At 43.0% G+C, this 18505-nt stretch overlaps 1 protein-coding gene and 1 long non-coding RNA gene across 3 annotated transcripts; one reads left to right on the forward strand and one right to left on the reverse strand.

The window, feature by feature from the left end:
- Window positions 1–3870: 3870 nt before the first annotated feature.
- LOC122867970 lies at window positions 3871–16013 on the reverse strand. The gene is made up of 3 exons (XR_006376030.1): window positions 15758–16013; window positions 12217–12387; window positions 3871–5610 (listed from the first exon to the last, which is right to left on the reverse strand). It is a non-coding gene; the product is annotated as an uncharacterized LOC122867970 (long non-coding RNA).
- Window positions 12964–18494, forward strand: egr2b (early growth response 2b). Of its 2 annotated transcripts, none has more exons than XM_044179462.1 (2): window positions 12964–13229; window positions 16743–18494. In XM_044179462.1, the coding sequence occupies exons 1-2, from the start codon at window positions 13187–13189 to the stop codon at window positions 17915–17917; spliced, it is 1218 nt and encodes a 405-aa protein (XP_044035397.1). In that variant the 5' UTR covers window positions 12964–13186; the 3' UTR covers window positions 17918–18494. The 2 variants fall into 2 exon arrangements, with proteins under 2 accessions (XP_044035397.1, XP_044035395.1); XM_044179460.1 differs by lacking the exon at window positions 12964–13229 and adding an exon at window positions 16175–16495.
- Window positions 18495–18505: the final 11 nt, after the last annotated feature.

An 18505-nucleotide genomic window follows, 5' to 3' on the forward strand; every position in this document is an offset into this window, starting at 1 on the left:
ATGCCCAACAAACGTTCCAAGAGACCATACTGAAGTTTTCAAACTATTTATTTTGGGTAACCAAACACCCCAAAGATTCTAGATGAAGTGAAGATTTTAAATGTCAGATATGTAATGCTAGTTTTTATTAATTAAGTTAATAGTAATAATTGTTACAATCACAACATGAAACAAAAAACAAAACAAATATTGAAATATATTACCTGTGGCATTTATGCTAACATGTCAAATTAAAACTCCTTATTGACAAAAACAATCTCACCAGATGACTGGTCTGGAGCTTTCAATCTCATCGCATGATCTTCCTCAGCAGATGGAATTGCTTAGTTGTCATGGAAATGTAGATGTTCAAATATCTATTTTCGTCCTCCTTAAAATGTATTTTCTCCTACTCTCTGATGAGTGACAAAAGATTTGTATAAGTCCTGCTGGACTCTCGCTTATTATGTATGGTAAACTGTAGTCCAATAAAACATACTGTAATATACTATGAACCAGTCACTTCAGCCTCACCATGACTTTCATCTTTATTTTAACATCTGCCAGACAAAACGTATGTACCTGCCAAAAGTCCATTTGTGATGAATGATGGAGGAAATACCTGTATTTAAAAAGTGAAACTGAATTTCACTTCATGGTGCAGGTACACATGACAGCAGCGATGCAGATGTGGTTGCACATGTTATTTCTTCTTAGATGCAGTTCATTTCTATTAAACAAAAAGCAGTTACCTTTAGTTTTCTGCAGTCTGTATCACCCACACAGGCACACACAAGAAATCAAATCGAATCCTGAAACATCACGCAGATTTGGGGCCAAATCTCCAAATGGGGTACGGAACTGTATTTGCTGTTTGACAGAGAAGTAGTGGAACACAAAGGGATTATGTAAGTCAGCGCAGTGATGGCAGCAGCAGATAAACGTTGATTGATCTGGTGATGAGAGAGCTGGAGGGGGCCGGGGACCGGGCCCCCGCTGCTTTCAGCCCCGGCTGACTCTGGAGCCGATGCTGAAATAAAAGACTGGTAATGGAGCGGCCGGCGTGGCGTGGGCGCGCCAAGCGTTCGGCCATCAAACCCCAAAGGCCTCATCAGCCCCCCCCCCCCCCCCCCACAGTCCCTCTCCTCTTTGTTTTTCTCTCCTCTCATTCCTTTCTTTGCTTCATTCTTCCTTACTCTCCTTTCTTTACCTCCTCTACTCTGGCCGATGTCCTTCCTATCATTTTCTTCTATTCCTCCTATCTTCAATCTTTTCCACTTCATTCTTTTTCTCCTCTTTTGTTTTCCCCTTCTTCGCTCAAAAACCTCACTTCTTCATTCCTCTGCTTCCCCTCTTTGCTACATCATTTCATTGTCTTCCCGTATTCTTCCACTCCTCTTCTCCTTCTCTTTTTCCTCTCCTCTCTTTCTTCTCTTCTCTTGCTACTGATACTATATACCTCAATTACTCTTCGACAGTACATGCACCCCCGCTTATTAATATTATTTATTACATAATTAGTTACATTGTATTAGACTGTACTTTCATCATCAACCAGTAAACCCACTTGGTACTTGACACTTAGTTTATCTTATACTTATACCGACATGATACTTAATTTATTTCTGACCTGTTTTATAGTTTTATAGTGTATCATATTGTTTGCTAGTACTTTCTCCTGTGTGCACTGATGTAAAGACGAGCTACTGTAACAAAGAGTTTCCCTACGGGGATCAATAAAGTGTTTCTGATTCTGATTCTGATTCTGATTCTGATTCTCATTTGCTTCACTCCTTTCCTTGTTTCCATTCTTCTTCATCCTCACTACACCCTGTCTTCTCCCTCTCCTGTCTGATCCACCCTTCTTTCCTTTTTATCTCTTCTTCTATGGACTACACTTCTTTGCCTTCCTCTTCCTTTCCTTCCACTCCTCTGTTCTTCCACTTCATTTTTTCCCCCTTTTCTTCCCGACTATGATTGTTCTCTGTTCTCCATCACACTTCTTCCCTTTTCTGCTCTTCTTCTCTTCCATTCTCTCTCTCCTCTTCTCCCTACGTTTGCTGTTCCCAATCTCTTCCGTCTCCTCCCTCATTCCCTCGTTCCTCCTCTCTTCTTTGCTTCACTTTCCTTGTTTTCAGTCTTCTCCTTCTCCTCTCCTCCTCTCTTATCTGGTAGGGCTTTCACTCCTCTCTCACTTCTCTGCCACAGTGTGCAAACATTTTTGCGTCCGTGGGCGAGACAAGAGAAAAACAGGCCGCATTATGTGAGGACGTCCCCGCAGCCAAACTGTTTCCTCATCTGAGTTTGTGGAGGCGGACGTGAAACATTCCTGAAAATGCGAAACATTCAGATGAGGCTTATTAACGCCGGGGCTTTTCAAACGCTTTCAGTGTTCTGCAGAAACTTAGAAGCTTTTGTGGTGGCTCAGCTATTGTCAATGGACCGCTCACACCACACAATCAGCATCTCATGTTTTTAAACTGAGCAGCCTCACTGTGGTCTAAACACACTGCTGTCAATGACCTACTGTATATAAGGATCATCACATGATGCTTATTGTTATGGGATCATAGTTTCATACTGCATTGTTAAAGAATACTGGTGATGGTTAAGAGCATTCACGGCCTGATGGGAAGTTAGACACCAGCTCATTTATACAGTAATAGACTACTCTGAATAAATGGCTATAGCAACTCACATTTATTCTTAACAATATTAAAATATTATGTTCTGACGGGACCAAAACTAGAGTGGTGGAAGAAGGACTCAGACCTTTTATTTAAAGGTCCAGTGTGTAACATTTAGGAGGAACTATCGGCAGAAATGGAATATAATATTTATAAGTTTTCATTAGTGTACAATCTCCTGAAAATAAGAATCGTGTTTTCATTACCTTAGAATAAGCCGTTCATATCTAGAGAGGGAGCAGATCCCCTTCCATGGAGGTCGTCATGTTGCACCGCCATGTTTCTACAGTGGCCCAGAACGGACAAACCAAGCACAGGCTCTAGATAGGGCCTTCCAGGGTTTTCGCGAGGTTCGCGGTCACTGTAGTTTCTCCTGCACGCTTGGAAGGGGAGGGTGAGGGGAGCGGCATTCACATGGCTGCAAACTGCAGTTTCACCACTAGAGGCCACTACATCCTCCACACTGGACCTTTAAAGAAAAAGTAGCAATACCTCAGAAAATCTAAATTTTACTTGAATAAAAATACAAAAGTATTAGATTAGCATTGATGATCTATTTCAGAATAATATAGATATTCTAATTGAATAATAATCATTGGTTGATTACTGTATGTATCACTTTAATTTTGCAGCTGTAGGTGGGGCTAATTTTAACTCCTTTACACACTGCTGGGTAATTTCATTTTTTAACAATACATCATCATTTCTTTGTTGATTATATTTTGTAATTTTAATCTGAATCTGCAAAGTAACTAGTAACTAAAGGTTGCTTGCAAAATGAGTGCAGTGCAGTAAAAAGTACAATATTTCTCTTTGAAATGTAGCGGAGTGGAAGTATAAAGTAGCCGAAAATGGAAATAAAGGTACAACTACCTCAAAAAAGTACAGTACATAAGCCACTGTGTTTTTACATGTTGAGCTTTATAGTTCAGCTGACAAAACAATCTCCACAAAAGGTACACTTACTCATTTGTTCTGGAGCTTTTGGTCGTATCACACGGTCTTCATCAGCAGATGAAATCTGCTCAGTTGTCATGGAACTGTAGATGTTCAAACTGTCCATTATTTTGAGCACTTTCAATACTTTTAGTCCATGTTGGCTTAAAAGTTGAGCTTGACATTTCATTCTTATTCATGCATCCATTTATGTGAATAAAAACACCCCAGTTCTATTGCAAAAGGCTATTTATTAACTTTTCGGAGAGAAACAAAATCATAGTGACCTACAGTTCAACATTCACTATCTCAAAAAATGACGATCTGTTGACCTTTTGTTAAACTCGCTCACTCACTAAATACACAAACGTGCATTTAGTTGGAGGGGCCTACAGAAGAATGCAAACCTAAAGCTCTGTTCAAGTACAACATACATGGTTGGTCTACCATCTGGGAGTCGGCATGTGCTAAAAAAAGCAAACATTAATCGGGAAAGTGCCATTACTACTGAAACTACTGTAGGTACATGGCAGTCCAACAGCACACAGCCAGTCGGTTTACATCTTCATGGGTAGGATTTAACAAACCCCAGAACAATCTGTATTCTTAGAAGAGCAGGACAGGTTTGACATAGATCCAGTTATAGTGTTTTGCTCTGTACATCTCTACCCACATGAAGTTTATAGGTTGTGAAAAAAGGCATTTTAGGATAAATGCAATAATAAACAGGTAACTGTAATTTTATGTTTGGTGGCCCCAACAAATGAGGCTGTAGAACATAAATTACCAGTAACAACATTTACTGGTAATTTATGTTCTACATAAATTACCAGTAAATGTTGCATCAAGTTTTTTAGGAATATTTAACATGTAAGCACAATACTGAAACAGTAATGGTCTTGGAACTAAATTTCGACACAAGAACACTCATCAAGACAGGGCTTCAACATTAGGTGTTAAAGCAGGACCCACCTTAAAATCCCTATACCTAATACTTTAGTGCTGCATATTCCAAAACAGCTGATTCAATTTGCACAAATCAGATGACACATTTCCCCCGTTGTTAATCCAGCCTTACAGACACATGCTCATACACACAAGTCATGATTCCAGGTTAGGTAACTCTGGTAAACCTCTGCATCTGTGATGTGAATTAGCATGACAACACACAGTTAATCTGTCAGGATGTGGCAGTGGCAGCAGATGATCTACGGCTGGTGACAAGGGACACAATAAATATGGCCTGTAAAATGGGGGATGGCCTCATTAGTCATAGTTTTCATTATGGCATGACAGCATGTGTGTGTGTGTCGATGTGCTGATGTGCCAGCCGTTCATCGCTTCTCGTGCACTATATGTGTATGTACATGTATATTCAAAGTGTGTGTGTGGGTGGCAATATGTGCATGTGTGTCTCATTATTCTTTGCGTTCAGGCACTGGGAGAACATTTAAAGGGTTTTCCCACTGACACTGGGCTATCAGTGTGGCCTTAGCTGCTCTGTCAACCACTCTGTCACATTAATGTGTGTGTGTGTGTGTTTAATGTCTCTGTCAAACACTCCTGCCATTTATTCCCCCAGTGATTATACATTAGCAGAGAGGAACGTTTCCCCTCCGGGCGGCCGGTCCAGGATGTATTAGCTTGGCGCAGGAGCTGGAGCGCTGGAGCGGCTACCCTCGACCAAAAGAGGAGAAATGCGACTCCCGGTAACGCCAAAGTCGTCTTATTTATATGTCGTGTGTTCTCAGCTGGCCTGCTAACGTTAGCCACTGGTAAGCCTAAATTTAGGAATGAAGTGGGTTTGTTCAGAGATGGAGGGTAGGCCTATGTGAAGCCTGCACTTTCACTGTGAGGACATGGCAGGGGAGTGCTATTGAATAACTGGTATTGAGTCAAGTAACTTTCCCAACACTGATGATCCAATTTCAGCTTGAAGCTCGATGTGATGACTTGGCTGCAGCCTGGACAGAAGGTCTGGATTCACCGCTGTGGTGGCTGCAGATTGCTGTGGATCAAGAAGCATATATTGAATGGCAACAATGTTGTTTTTAGAATTACTGTTAATTCTAAAAAAAAAAGACTTATCACCTTAATCACCTTATGTGTGACAACACCGTTTCATATCAGTGCACTCCCAAGTGAACCAACAGCAGCGGACAAGACAGAAAGAGACAGGACAGGACTAAAAAGTGAAGTGGAGACGGCAGTGTTTCCACAGTGGAACAGTGCTGTGCAGTGGATGTCAGATCAGTCAGACCACAGCAGCGCTGCAGTGAAGCATGGAGCAGAGGTGAATGGTGACGGGGACGATGACTGTACACTTACAGCTATGACACTTTCTGCTGGAACTTTACAGGGGCGGCTACATGTTCGTATTAGCAGGGTGGGCGGCTCTACTGTCTGCATATACACATACTGACTCCAGTTACACTGACGGACGACATTACAACCGACTGAAAACACCTGCTGAACTCGCCATATTAGGTGTTTATTATATCATATATATTTTAGATTATGCTTGTTTAACAACACCAATTTTGGAAACAGAAATAAATGAAATAAATAGGACCTATGAGTAGAAATGGAAAGAAATAAAATGAGAAAAAGAAAAAAGGAAGCCATAGACTTTTGTTTTTTTTGTTTGTGTGTTTGTGCCTCTGTGTGTGTGTGTGTGTGTGTGAACTGTGTGTTCTTGTGGTGAACCTCCAGTTGTGGGCTATGCATGCATTATGGTGAACCTCTGCTACACAGGTGTTTCAACGGAAACTGTCTCAGAGGGCTGCATGCAGGAGGACAGTTCCATCAGGTGAAATGACCATGAGACCGCTCATATATAAAAAATATAAAATATAAAAAATATTGTCATATTAATATTTATCATAAATATAGAATTGCTAAATTAAGCTTCAGGGGCAGCCCCGGTTACAGTTGGTTTCTGGCTGGAGACTTGTCACGTCATTCCTCTCCCCACTCAACATGGGTAAGAGCAACCTAATCTCTATAAACAGATATCTGCATATGGATACCAAGATTTTGGTATCAGAATCGTTCTGGTTTCCGATTGTAGTCCAAGTATTGACCAATCAAATTTGAGCGGGCTTTGGTTGCATGCAGGTAAACAGTCCGTGTGGAGAGCAAAAGAGGCGGAACTCATTGAGTGATTTACGATCTCGGAACCCTAGAAATTAGCTTTTTATTAGCTTCTTAAATTTTTTAAAATCTGCATTCAAATCGTCATCAGACGATAGCCGATGGGTTCAGAGATTGAGAGCAACCTAACTTTAAAGGTTTGGCCATCTTAATACAGTACTCACATGCCCATATGTACTGTATGTGAACAATAATTATTGGTAATTGTAGTCATTCCTCCTCTCCATTCTGGCCATGAAAAGATCTTTTCCTAGTGTGACTCAAATGTAAGAAAATCCAAATCAAGTTTTCATTGAAAAGTACATTCTAGAATTAGCTGAAGCTCATATGAGGCTTCAGCAGTCAGCAGCAGAGTTAGTCAAATGAAGTGGGTATTTATAATTTTTATAACCTATATATGGACATGTGACTAATGCATCAAAATAGACTTGAAAAAATCTATTCTTAAAAAAGGGAATAATTCAACATTTTGGGAAAAAGGCGTATTTACTTTCTTTGAGGTGAGTCTGGTGAGAAAATCGATATCAGTCTCATGCCTGGGAGTTAAGTATGGAGCTGAAGTCAGGACATTAATCGAGCTTATCATTCAATTCAATTCAATTCAATTTTTTGTATATAGCGCCAATTCATAACATAAGTTATCTCATTGCACTTTTCCTATAGGACAGGTCTAGACCGTACTCTTTATAATATTATTTACAGAGACCCAACAAGTCCCACCATGAGCAAGCATTTGGCGACAGTGGCAAGGAAAAACTTCCTTTAAGAGGCAGAAACCTTGGACAGAACCAGACTCAATGTTGGGCGTTTTGTTTGTTTTTTTTTTGGGTAGGGTTAGACTGGAATAAAGACTGGAAGCCGGGAAAATGACTGACTCTGTCCAAAACACACCTATCAACACCTGTAAAGCTCGCTAGTGAACATGTTGCGTCTCGTTTGTTTTACACAAATTCGCATCTTTCCATCGACTTCGAAATTGCGCCGCCTCTAAAGTTCGCTTTGTGTTCTGTCTGAACACAGTCACAGAGTGAAAACAGTTAGTATTTCCCAAACTGTTGAACTTTTCTTTTAAAGTAGAGCTACATGACAAAATCTTCTTACACAATTTCTTGTTTACATGTTAAATCTTGAATAACATTGTGGATTCAGCCCTGTTCACGCAGGAACAGTAGCAGTTACAGTATGAAGTTGTAAGCCCCAACCACAAAGCTTATCTGTCAGGCCATCTGAAACAAGGCATGTCTGTAAAATAGAGGTTTCCCACCCCACAGCTCTTCTTTTATCCATTTCTCTGGTTTCTCTCTTTTCTTTTCTTCTCCTCTATCTTGGACCAATATCAGAGCGTTTCCGCTTGCTTTCATGTTTCAAACAGCAAACGATGAAAGCTGTCAGTCTGTGATGCAACAAAGCTAACAGTCATGGTGGCAGGAAAGTTGCTTTAAAGAAAGAATTGCAGATTCAAGAGTGGTGACAGAAATAGGGGTAATGATCTTCCACCTCAACAAACATGGCCTGAGTGTGTGTTCCAGTGCAGTGGTGTGACAGCCAGAAAGACTGTCCTGTTGAGTGTTTTTGAGCAGGACACTGAAAGACCTGCTGCTCACTGTAAAAGCAGCACTGGATCAAAGTGTCAGCTTAATGCTTCAAGTTCAGCGTATGAGATGTGGCTTTGAATTTGTTGCCACAGCTCTCCAGACTATTTTGAACAAAAGTAAGTAAGTAAGATACAAAGACAGGGGAAAAAAACTAAATACATAAATATTCACACATATTACATATATTGCATATTGCTTTGTTGTATTTTAATACAGTATTGTGGATATTTCTTTAAGAAATAGTTCAACATTTTGGGAAATACAGCTATTTTCTTCTTTCCGACAGTAAGATGAGAAGATTGATATCAATCTCATGTCTGTGCGTTAAGCTGGAGTCTATCTTAGCATGACGACAGAAAGCAGGGGGAAACAGCTAGCCTCTGTCTGAACTTCACAAATACACCTACCAACACCTCTAAAGCACACTAACGAATACGGCATAGCTCATTTGTTTAAAAAAATTAAATGACAATTTGTGGATGCAGGAGGAGTTTCATGCTGGAACTATTTCTTGACAAACAGCAGTGCAGCATCTCCAGCTATAACAGTGGTCGCCAGGTGGGCTCAGCCAGCACAGGTTTTGGTTTTGGTCTTCTCTACTGGCACAATGGAACCAAATGTGGCAACCTCACTGTGCCAGGACGACTTTAGGAAGCTGCACACTGCACCTGGCTGGTGTTTGGTAAGAAATACGTCCAGCATGTGAAGTGTGTTTTTCTGCATGTGTACAAATGAAGCAAAGAAGATATAACATGTTCATTAGTGAGCTTTAGAGGTGTTGGTTGTGTGTAACTGACTGAAGTCAGGCTGCCAGTCTTTCTGCTAAGCTAGGCTAACCACGTCCTGACTCCAGCTCTGTGCTAACTCACAGACATGAGATTGATATTGATCTCGTGAAATACAACAAACCAGTTTTGACCCTTTAAGAGTTGAAAGTTGTGCAAAGTCATAGGACATTTTTAAATCAAAATCAGTGTGCCTTCGGTGTGTGAATGATTAGTTCGTTTCTTTGGTCTGATGAGCAGTTAGCATCTGCCATCAGCGTGTGAATGTGACATGTAGTGTGAATCGCTTTGAGTGGTCGGAAGACTAGAAAGCACAGTCCGTTTAGTCACTCCTCTGGTCTCAGGTTGTATTCACGTTATTGCCATCTCGTGGACTGATTAGCATTCCTGCTGAAAACACTTTCCTGTCAGCGACGGCTTTTTGGGTCAGCATTCATTGCGAGGAGCTAGTTACTGACCTTTGAAAAAGGAAAGAGGCAGCACCAATTCTCATCAAAAATCAGCAGATTCAAATAGTTGCCTCTTAAAAATATCTGGGGGTTCATAGTGATATGAAATTGAAAAGGACAGATAATGTTAATGCTATTTTTTAAAAGACACCTTCCAGGTTTCCCAGGACACTAAAGTCCCTCGAGGTCAGCAGGAAGCTTTAAGTTTGTGGCCAGTGGCTTGTTTCACGCTGTTGTATGTTTGGGTTACAGTGTTACTGCCAAGAATAGAAGCAGGATGAACACGTTTTTAAAAAAAAAATTGTTTTAAATTTGGTAAAACCTAAAAAGTGTCTGTTTTATTAAAAGTGTAAATATAAAAAAACAACATGAAACATGATAAAATGACTTGATTGATAATGATTATTTTAAGACTAAAGTATAAGAGATATGTAACTAAGAATGGGTCATATGGCTCAATACAAAGCTAAGTAATATTGATATAACATTAGATTTCTGTGTGCACCATGTTAAAAAAAAAATCAAGTTTTATTCCAAGGGCCCCCTGGAGGCTTGGGGACCATAAGCAGCCGCACAGGTTGCTTATGTTTCAGGCTGGCTGATACCTCCCAGTCCAACGAATTTCTGCCTGAAGTGAAGAAACGTACTTAAAGGCAGTGATGTATTGTGTTGACGAAGAAATACATGGATGAACACTTCAAATCAAATGTCATGTCAGGTGTCCAGGTGCTCCGTCCGGCTGACTGGCTGATGCCTGATATTTAGTATGACTTTATAAGTGGCATTGAAAGTCCTTAATAAGCCTTTCAGTGCTCCATATATGGGCACTGAAAGTCAACAGTGTATATGTGGGGGCAGCCACTGGTGTTAGTTGATCTGTCACTTGAAGATGGGTCAGATTTAAATTTAAACCAAATTAGCTTTCTCACTTTGACAGTTGCACACTCATCATCTCTCTCCACCCCACTCACACACATAAACACACACATATTTGCATGCACACACCCCAGTTGCTATACTCCCACACAGAGAAAGTATGTGGGCTACAAAAGCAAACTGTATCCAGTGTGGGGTTTTTCTTGATGTCTGTGACAACTAAACAGACAAGGAAACACTTGTATATTCTCTCATATTATACTCATGGCCGTGGTATAACTTGAGTGGGAATGCTTGCAAGTCAACTAGCTTGTATTTTGAGGAAGATAACCATGATGCTGTAATGTCAGAAAGGTATAGCTCCACTGGGTTCACAACTTCAAATTCCAGACCAAAGAACTGTTCTATTGTATTTTTACTTGCGGGTAATTGAATTTCCAACTTTCTAAAATCACTGGAATGCAGCATAGATTCTGATCTGTACTGAAGGCCAGATAGGCCTAGGATATATGTCCTGATGATGAAATACTGTCATTATGCTGTGGTTTGTTTTCTTGAGATTACAAAATATTGATTTTGTGAATTAAACATGACCCAAACTGTCTTCTGGTGATGAGATAAATGAAAATGGAGGCAAATTATAATTTGTGGTATAAAATCAGTAGGACTAAAGAACCACTGACAACCACAGGCACACTATCAGTCACAGCACAGAAGGTATATTTTAGGGACAGTACAGGGATTTTCCCTGGGTTGCTGCTGTAACTGTTAAGTGTTGATGTCAAATGTACATGATGACATAACTGTCTTATGTCTGCTAATTATACATGATTATTACGTCACATTCTTGTGAGTTTTTAAGACGTAATCAGGAGAAGACAGTCTTGTTTAGGGATGAATCTTAACTTTGGTGATCCTCTGACTTTTCATCTAGCAACTCCAGCATGTCAAAGTTTTCATTTATCCAGTGAGAAATCTCTATGTCTACTGGATGCATTGGCACAAATCTTTGTACAGTCATGCATGGCTCCCAGATGATGTATCCTGATGACTTTGGAAATCCTCTGACTTTTCCTCTTGCACCACCATGAGGTTGACATTTGTGGTTTTGAGTGAAATGTCGTAACAACTGTGGGATGGATTGACTTGACATTTGGTTAATTCATGTTTCCTTCAGGATGAATTGTAACAACCTCTGACCTTTCATCTAGCGCCATCATCAGGTCAACATTTTAATTTGCCCAATACTTTAGTTTATGACCAAATACCTGCAAAACATTCCCATCAGCCTGGGCTATAACACACTAAACTAAGGTGGTGAACATGGTTAACATTGTACCTGCTAAACATCAGCATGTTAGCATTGTCACTGTGAGCATATTAGCATGTTAGCATCAAAGCACTAAGTACAGCATCACAGTGTTGCTAGCATGGCTGTAAACTCTCAGTCTTGTTTATCTTGAGAACACAACACTGGGTATGTAAAGATCACAAAATCATTTCCAACTATATGGCCAAAATGTGGCTACCCCTGTCCTCATATTTTTGTGTACTTTTGGGTCGGGGCTGTTCTTGGTTTGGTTTAGGCCTCTTAAATCTTAATGCTACAGCATGCAATGATATTTTAGACAATAGTGTTCTTAAAACGTTGTGTGAACAGTCTGGGGAAGGTGTTTTCCTTTTAAAACATGACAATGCCCCGTGTACAAAGCCAGGTCCATAAAGACCCAGTTTGGTGTGGAAGAACTTGACTGACCTGCACAGAGTCCTGATCTCAACACCATCCAACACCTTTGAGATGAGCAGGGATGAGTGCCGACTGCGAGCCAGGCCTTATCACCCAACATCAGTGTTGGACCTCACTGATGCTCTTGTGGATGAATGGGAGCAAATCCCTGCAGCCAGGTTCCAAAGTCTGGTAGAAAGCCTGAAATCAGAAGAGTTGAGGCTGTTATAGCAGCAGATTAATGCCAATGGTTTTAGAATTATCAAAGAGAATCATAAATAATAACTTTAATAAAGTTCCTCGGGGAAAGATAGCCAAATAACTGATTAAGTCTCATAAAATATACTAAACTATTAATTTGGAACTCTGATTAATAATTAAATCAATAACTATAATCAATATTACTATTAATAGCTAGTAGGTGGAAGGATTTGGAGTTCAATATAGAAGAGGTTGACAAATTATTCACCTTGTGCAACATTAAAGAAATCAGCATAATTATACAAGTATTTATTTAAAAAGATAAACAAAAGCAAAAACACACAATGTGAAATCCAATTCTAAAAGCACTAAGCTACAAAACAAAGGGATGTGTGTGATCCAAAATGGCTGCTTGGATTCAAAATGGCGGCTTAAGCCGATGCTGTATGTCCGACAAAGAGTTTACTCAAAATGACGACGAGGCCACATGATGTTAAACAAGAGAAACTAAAGCTGTGTTTCCACCGTAGGAACTTTCCACCGCAGGGACCAGGGTCTAAATTAAGTTCACATTATTTTACCCCCCAAAAGGTCCCTGCTCGGGGGGGTAGTACTTTTCAAAAGTAGAGGAACTTTCAGGGTGGGGCTTGCTGTGCTGAATATTTCTGACTGGTCGAGCTCTGACTGGTGGAGCAGCAAGTGGTTTGACTGTCTGGATCGATGCGTTGCTGGGTCACAGGCCAGCCTTTTCTGGAGCAGCGGCTCAGCTACTGCGCTGTCGGAAGCCGTGGTGGAAGACATGGAACTGGAAGACATGGAACTGGATGACCAGTCGGTTGAAGGTAAATCACATACGGCCCACATGATGCTTGTTAAATTCTATAACGCTAACTGTTGACATGCTATTGCTACCCTAGCCAAAAGCTAACGTTAGCTACATGTTAACGCCAACTGTTAATGGTGTAGAATCGTGGTGTTGGTTAAGGCAAGGGTTGGCTAAATCAATTGTACAAAATGATATCTTGTTAATGACGGTGCAGTGAAACACATTTTGTTTTTCAGAATCAGAATCAGAAATACTTTATTGATCCACGAGGGGAAACTCTTTTGTTACAGCTGCTCACTATCAAAGACTGGCAGACTTTGTGTATTAGCCGTTGGCGCTAAGCTTTGTTGCAGAAATCTTACGCAGGCTTTCGCAGCGCTGCTTTAGATCAGAGAGAGAATTCAGTTCTGCTGTGTGTCTGCTGGCTAGCAAGCCACACTGAGCACAGCTGCTGCCGAGTTCCCACCTACAGTAGGTGTGAGTACCTGGAGGATTGTGGGGGATTGAGTTCAATGGCTTTCCTTTATTTTCAGAACAAAAGAGCATGCGGTCTCGTAATAAAAAGTTCAGTTAAAATCCCACAAATGAACAAATTCATCTGTGTAGTGCCAGTGGTCCCAGCAGGGTGTAATGTTGGGGTGTCCCATACTTTTATTTTTTCAGGTTTCCTAGCCCAGTATCCCTGGGAATTATATATTGGACAATTCTGCATCACACATTTTATGTCCAGTGTCAATGTTCAGTGTCGATGTAGGAAGTAGTGTTATGCTAGAAACAAACTAGATAGTACGACGTGTTGTCTGACCACTTCAGAAAGCAAAAGTGTTTATAGTTGTTCCAAACAGCCACACTGGAAGATGGGGTGAAAAGCCTGCTGTCATAGAGAGGGGTGCAACTGTAAATGTTTCAATGTGGGGATAACATTGCGCATTTTAAGTCTCTCCTGGAAGACATTTGTAGTGTTGCCCTCTGTTGGTCACACGAAAAGTGACAGAAATACTTGTGTAACGAATAAAAAAAGGGAGCTAGAAAGAGAAGTTCAAACCTTGGCTCCTTTCTCACTTCCACAAAGCAGACACAACACTACATGAAGTGGGTGTGAATGTCAGATTGTTGGTTTCATAAAGAGACAGATATGGTTGGACACAGCCCTAATCCGAAGTTGGAATGGTGTGGGGGAGGGGTTTTCCTAAGCTGTTCGACCATCCGACAAGCACTTCTGATGAAGCATAGTGGCACCTTAACAGTGCAAAGGTCAAGGTGGTGGATGGGCATGTAGCACTGCTGACTTTTATGTGGGAAACCAGAGGTCATGTCATACATTTTTTATCCGTAACAATGACATTTCTCTAACCTTAACCAAGTGTTTTAGTTGCCTAACCTAAAGGCATCGATATGCTTCAAACAAAGTGCATGTTGGATTGTCGAACAGCATTTTAAAAACCTCCTCTCCCCACATCTTTCCGACATTGGAATTAGGGAGGCTGTCCAACAATTTTTGTAACATACTTAAACTGAAATTGCTGTACTATTAGACTTCAAGAAAATATGACACTACACAACCGTATTGACCAAATCACTGTAGCACCGGGATTCATTTGAAATATCTTCTAAATGCTGGGGGCAATCATTTGTAACACCTGCTCACCATATCCTTCTTGACAGGTTGAAACATGCTCTGGTATGGCTGTGCTTACACAGTGTGGCCAACATGAAAAAGTCTACAAGCTAAAATGAGAGAAGTGAAAGAATAAAATCCACAGTCCATACTCTGTGAAAATGTTATGTATTGAAAATAGTTTCTCTGACATTATCAATGAACATTTGACTTTTCAAAAGTCTGACACCCAGTAATCAACTTCAGTAATAAAGCTATATTTAGATTACAACATGACAGTAGGACTGTGTGATGTGGTTCTGCAACACACACAAACGCACATAATGGAAACTATATTCCACCCAAGGTCCCCAGTATTTTCTGTTTTCTGTCTGTCAACTTTCTCCACCCACGGAGGGACTTTACAAAATCACACAGAGCAGGAGTCCGGGGGGGGGGCACAATTCCACAGGAGGCCACAGGAGGGCACACAATTCTCTTGCGACTAATGAGCAAATCTGAATCTTAATCTTCTGTAGTATTACAATATTTAGCAGCAGCATGTACAAATACACATACTCCACATTTAGATTGAATCACCATTTTTGACACGTTTTGGCTCCAAACAGCACCATGCTGATGGACAAGACATTTCAAAGTACACATATGATCTGTTGCGTCTGTAGTACTGCTTTCCTTTGGCTGGCTGTGAGTATCAGTGAATGGCTATATTTAATCTTTTCTTTCCTAGAGCATAGTCAAATCACCCTGACACAAGTTTCCGCGCCGTGCAGCCGTCGCGCCCAGAGGAGGACATTCCGCTCCCCGTGCGTCGCATTTGATTGCGGCTTTCTCTCTGCTCAGCTCGGCAAAACTCGTCACTTTCCGATGATCATATTCCGGAATCGAACCCAAATATGGAGTCTGGGGGACGTTCCCCTGCTTACCGGATTCAACCTTTTATGGATTAAGAAGCTCGACCGGAATTCCTCTTTTGCTATCAGAGCGCAGTGAGATAAGATGGCCACAGACAATACATGTAGGAAACGACTGATATTTCACAGAGCTTGCGGGCACTCGAGCCGCGTTTGCTCCCTGAGGTATGCTTTGCTGCTGTGTAGTTTTAGGGCGCTTCATCTCCGCCTGGCAGGAGCGGAAAGAGCCCCCCCGGAGCGGCGGGTTCTCCACTGGCAAGTGATTCCCTTTGAAATCGTCACGGAGCCTCACAGCCAATCAGCACCGGCAGCGCCTCTCCCTCTCCGCTCTCCACCCCTCCCACTCCATATTTGGGTAATGACGTCGCGGCCACATTCAAAAGGTTCCCCATATATACATACTAGTGCCCGGGCCCCCGGTCCCAATAAGAGTTACTTTACCAGGAGTTGACTTTGACAGCAGAGCGCATGAACGCAGCACTCTCTCAGCCGGTGACACACAGAGACATGCGCTGCGGGGCACACACTGCAGTTTGTTTCAAGCCTTGAGGAAAAGAGCAGAAAGAGTTTTCTCCACCATGACGGCTAAAGCGCTGGAGAAGGTGCCGGTGAATCTCGGGGGGTTCGTGCATCCCGCAGCCGACAGCGTGTACTCAGTGGAAGACATCGCCTCCGGCCTGCCGACCTCTGTGGCGATCTTCCCCAACAGCGATTTAGGAGCGCAGTACGACCAGATCAATGTGGCAGCAGGTAACCTGACGCACTGCCGCTGTATGATGAAGAGCTATGGCTTCTTCATCAATGAAAACTTGTCTATATCCTGAATGTTTAAGTAATTACAAATCCTCTCACACAGCGCTTCAGAAAAGAATGAGAAGACTAACAGTGAGAAAAAGTTAGTTCAAGTGTTGCATAGTTAATGAATGCGTAACGGCGCACTTCCAGCTCCTCCAGCTCGTGTTGCCTCTCTAATGTCCCGGTGTGTTTGTGTCCGCAGACGGCTTGATGAGCGCAGACATGAGCGTGGAGAAGCGCTCTCTGGACCTCTCCTCCTACTCCAGCGGCTTCTCTCAGCCCGCATCCCACCGCAACCAGACCTTCACCTACATGGGGAAGTTCTCCATCGACTCCCAGTATCCAGGTAACTGGAACCCCGAGGGAGTGATCAACATCGTCTCGGGCATCTTCAACGTGGCCCAGCCGCCGCCACATCCTCCTCCTCCCTCCTCTTCAGCGTCCTCCTCCCCGGCTTCCTCTGGATCTCCCAATCACTTCTCCAGCGGAAATTTGAGCTGCACCATGGCGGCTCAGAACCAGGTAGAGATAGACCACCACCACCACCTGTACTCCCCTCCGCCTCCTTACTCCTCCTCTGGCTGCGGGGAGGTGTACCAGGACCCCTCGGCGTTTTTGTCCACCTCTACCTGCCCCATCGCGTCTTACCCGCCTCCCTCCTACTCCTCGCCCAAGCAGCCCGGCGGCTCGGACGCGCCGGGGCTCTTCCCCATCATCCCCGACTACTCGGGCTTCTTCCAGCCGGCTTGCCAGCGGGACATGCACACGGCAGGTATCCAAGACCGGAAGCCGTTCGGTCCATGTCCCCTCGATACATTCCGTGTCCCTCCACCCCTGACCCCGCTGAACACTATCAGGAACTTTACGCTGGGGGGTCCGGGTGGTGGTGGCTCCGAGGTAGGGCCGCCAAGGCTCCCCTCTGCCTACAGCCCACAGAACCTGCCCCTGAGGCCGATCCTGCGGCCCAGAAAATACCCGAACAGACCCAGCAAGACGCCCATCCACGAGCGGCCGTACCCCTGTCCGGCGGAGGGCTGCGACCGAAGGTTCTCCCGCTCCGACGAATTGACCAGACACATCCGGATCCACACTGGACACAAGCCCTTCCAGTGCCGGATCTGTATGCGCAACTTCAGCCGCAGCGACCATCTCACCACACACATCCGCACGCACACGGGGGAGAAGCCGTTCGCGTGCGACTTCTGCGGCCGCAAGTTTGCCCGGAGCGACGAGAGGAAGAGACACACTAAAATCCACCTGAGGCAGAAGGAGAGGAAGTCCTCCGCTGTCTCCTCCTCGTCCTCCTCCTCGTCCGGCAGCACCGGGGTGGAGCGGCCGTCAGGCGGCATCAGCGCAACCAGCGGGATTTGTTCATAGCTTTCCCTGGAACACCGCGCGCACTCACCGGACTGAGGAAGGAGGAACAGAACTATGAAATGATGAGTGGGACACTGCTGTGCGCCCTTCCTGCTCCGGACACGGACAGAGACACCAATGCACTTTGCCTGCACAGTGCACTGAGCAGCAGACCAGCCATCCCTTCAGGAGAGTCTGCAGGGCGGTGTCATGTAAAGGGCGCGCGCCAGGCTGCGCGTTTAAACGTGAAATAACTGCAATAACGGTTTGAAGAAAAAACAGTTTTAAGTTATTGAATTGACAAAGTGTTCATTCTAACATGTTTGCTGATGACTAGGTTTCCCCTCTGTGCCTTGCTGTGTGTCTTTGTGCGCGGACCGAGCGCTCCCGTGCACTGATCTGTCCTCTAACATGTAAAGTTGGGAGACTTTCTATTTTTGTACACATCTCGTCTCGTGTAACTTCAAGTGTTAGGCAGTTGTGGCTCACGTGTAAAACAATGTTAGAGTCTAAATATGTTGAACTCATACCTACTTGACATTTGTGCTGTTGTGTGTTTTGGTCGTATTAAACGGATGGGGATGATGAACACAGCCGGCTCACTTTGGT

This window comes from Siniperca chuatsi, linkage group LG20 (assembly GCF_020085105.1).
Source record: "Siniperca chuatsi isolate FFG_IHB_CAS linkage group LG20, ASM2008510v1, whole genome shotgun sequence".
In the NCBI taxonomy this organism is placed as follows: Eukaryota; Metazoa; Chordata; class Actinopteri; order Centrarchiformes; family Sinipercidae; genus Siniperca; species Siniperca chuatsi.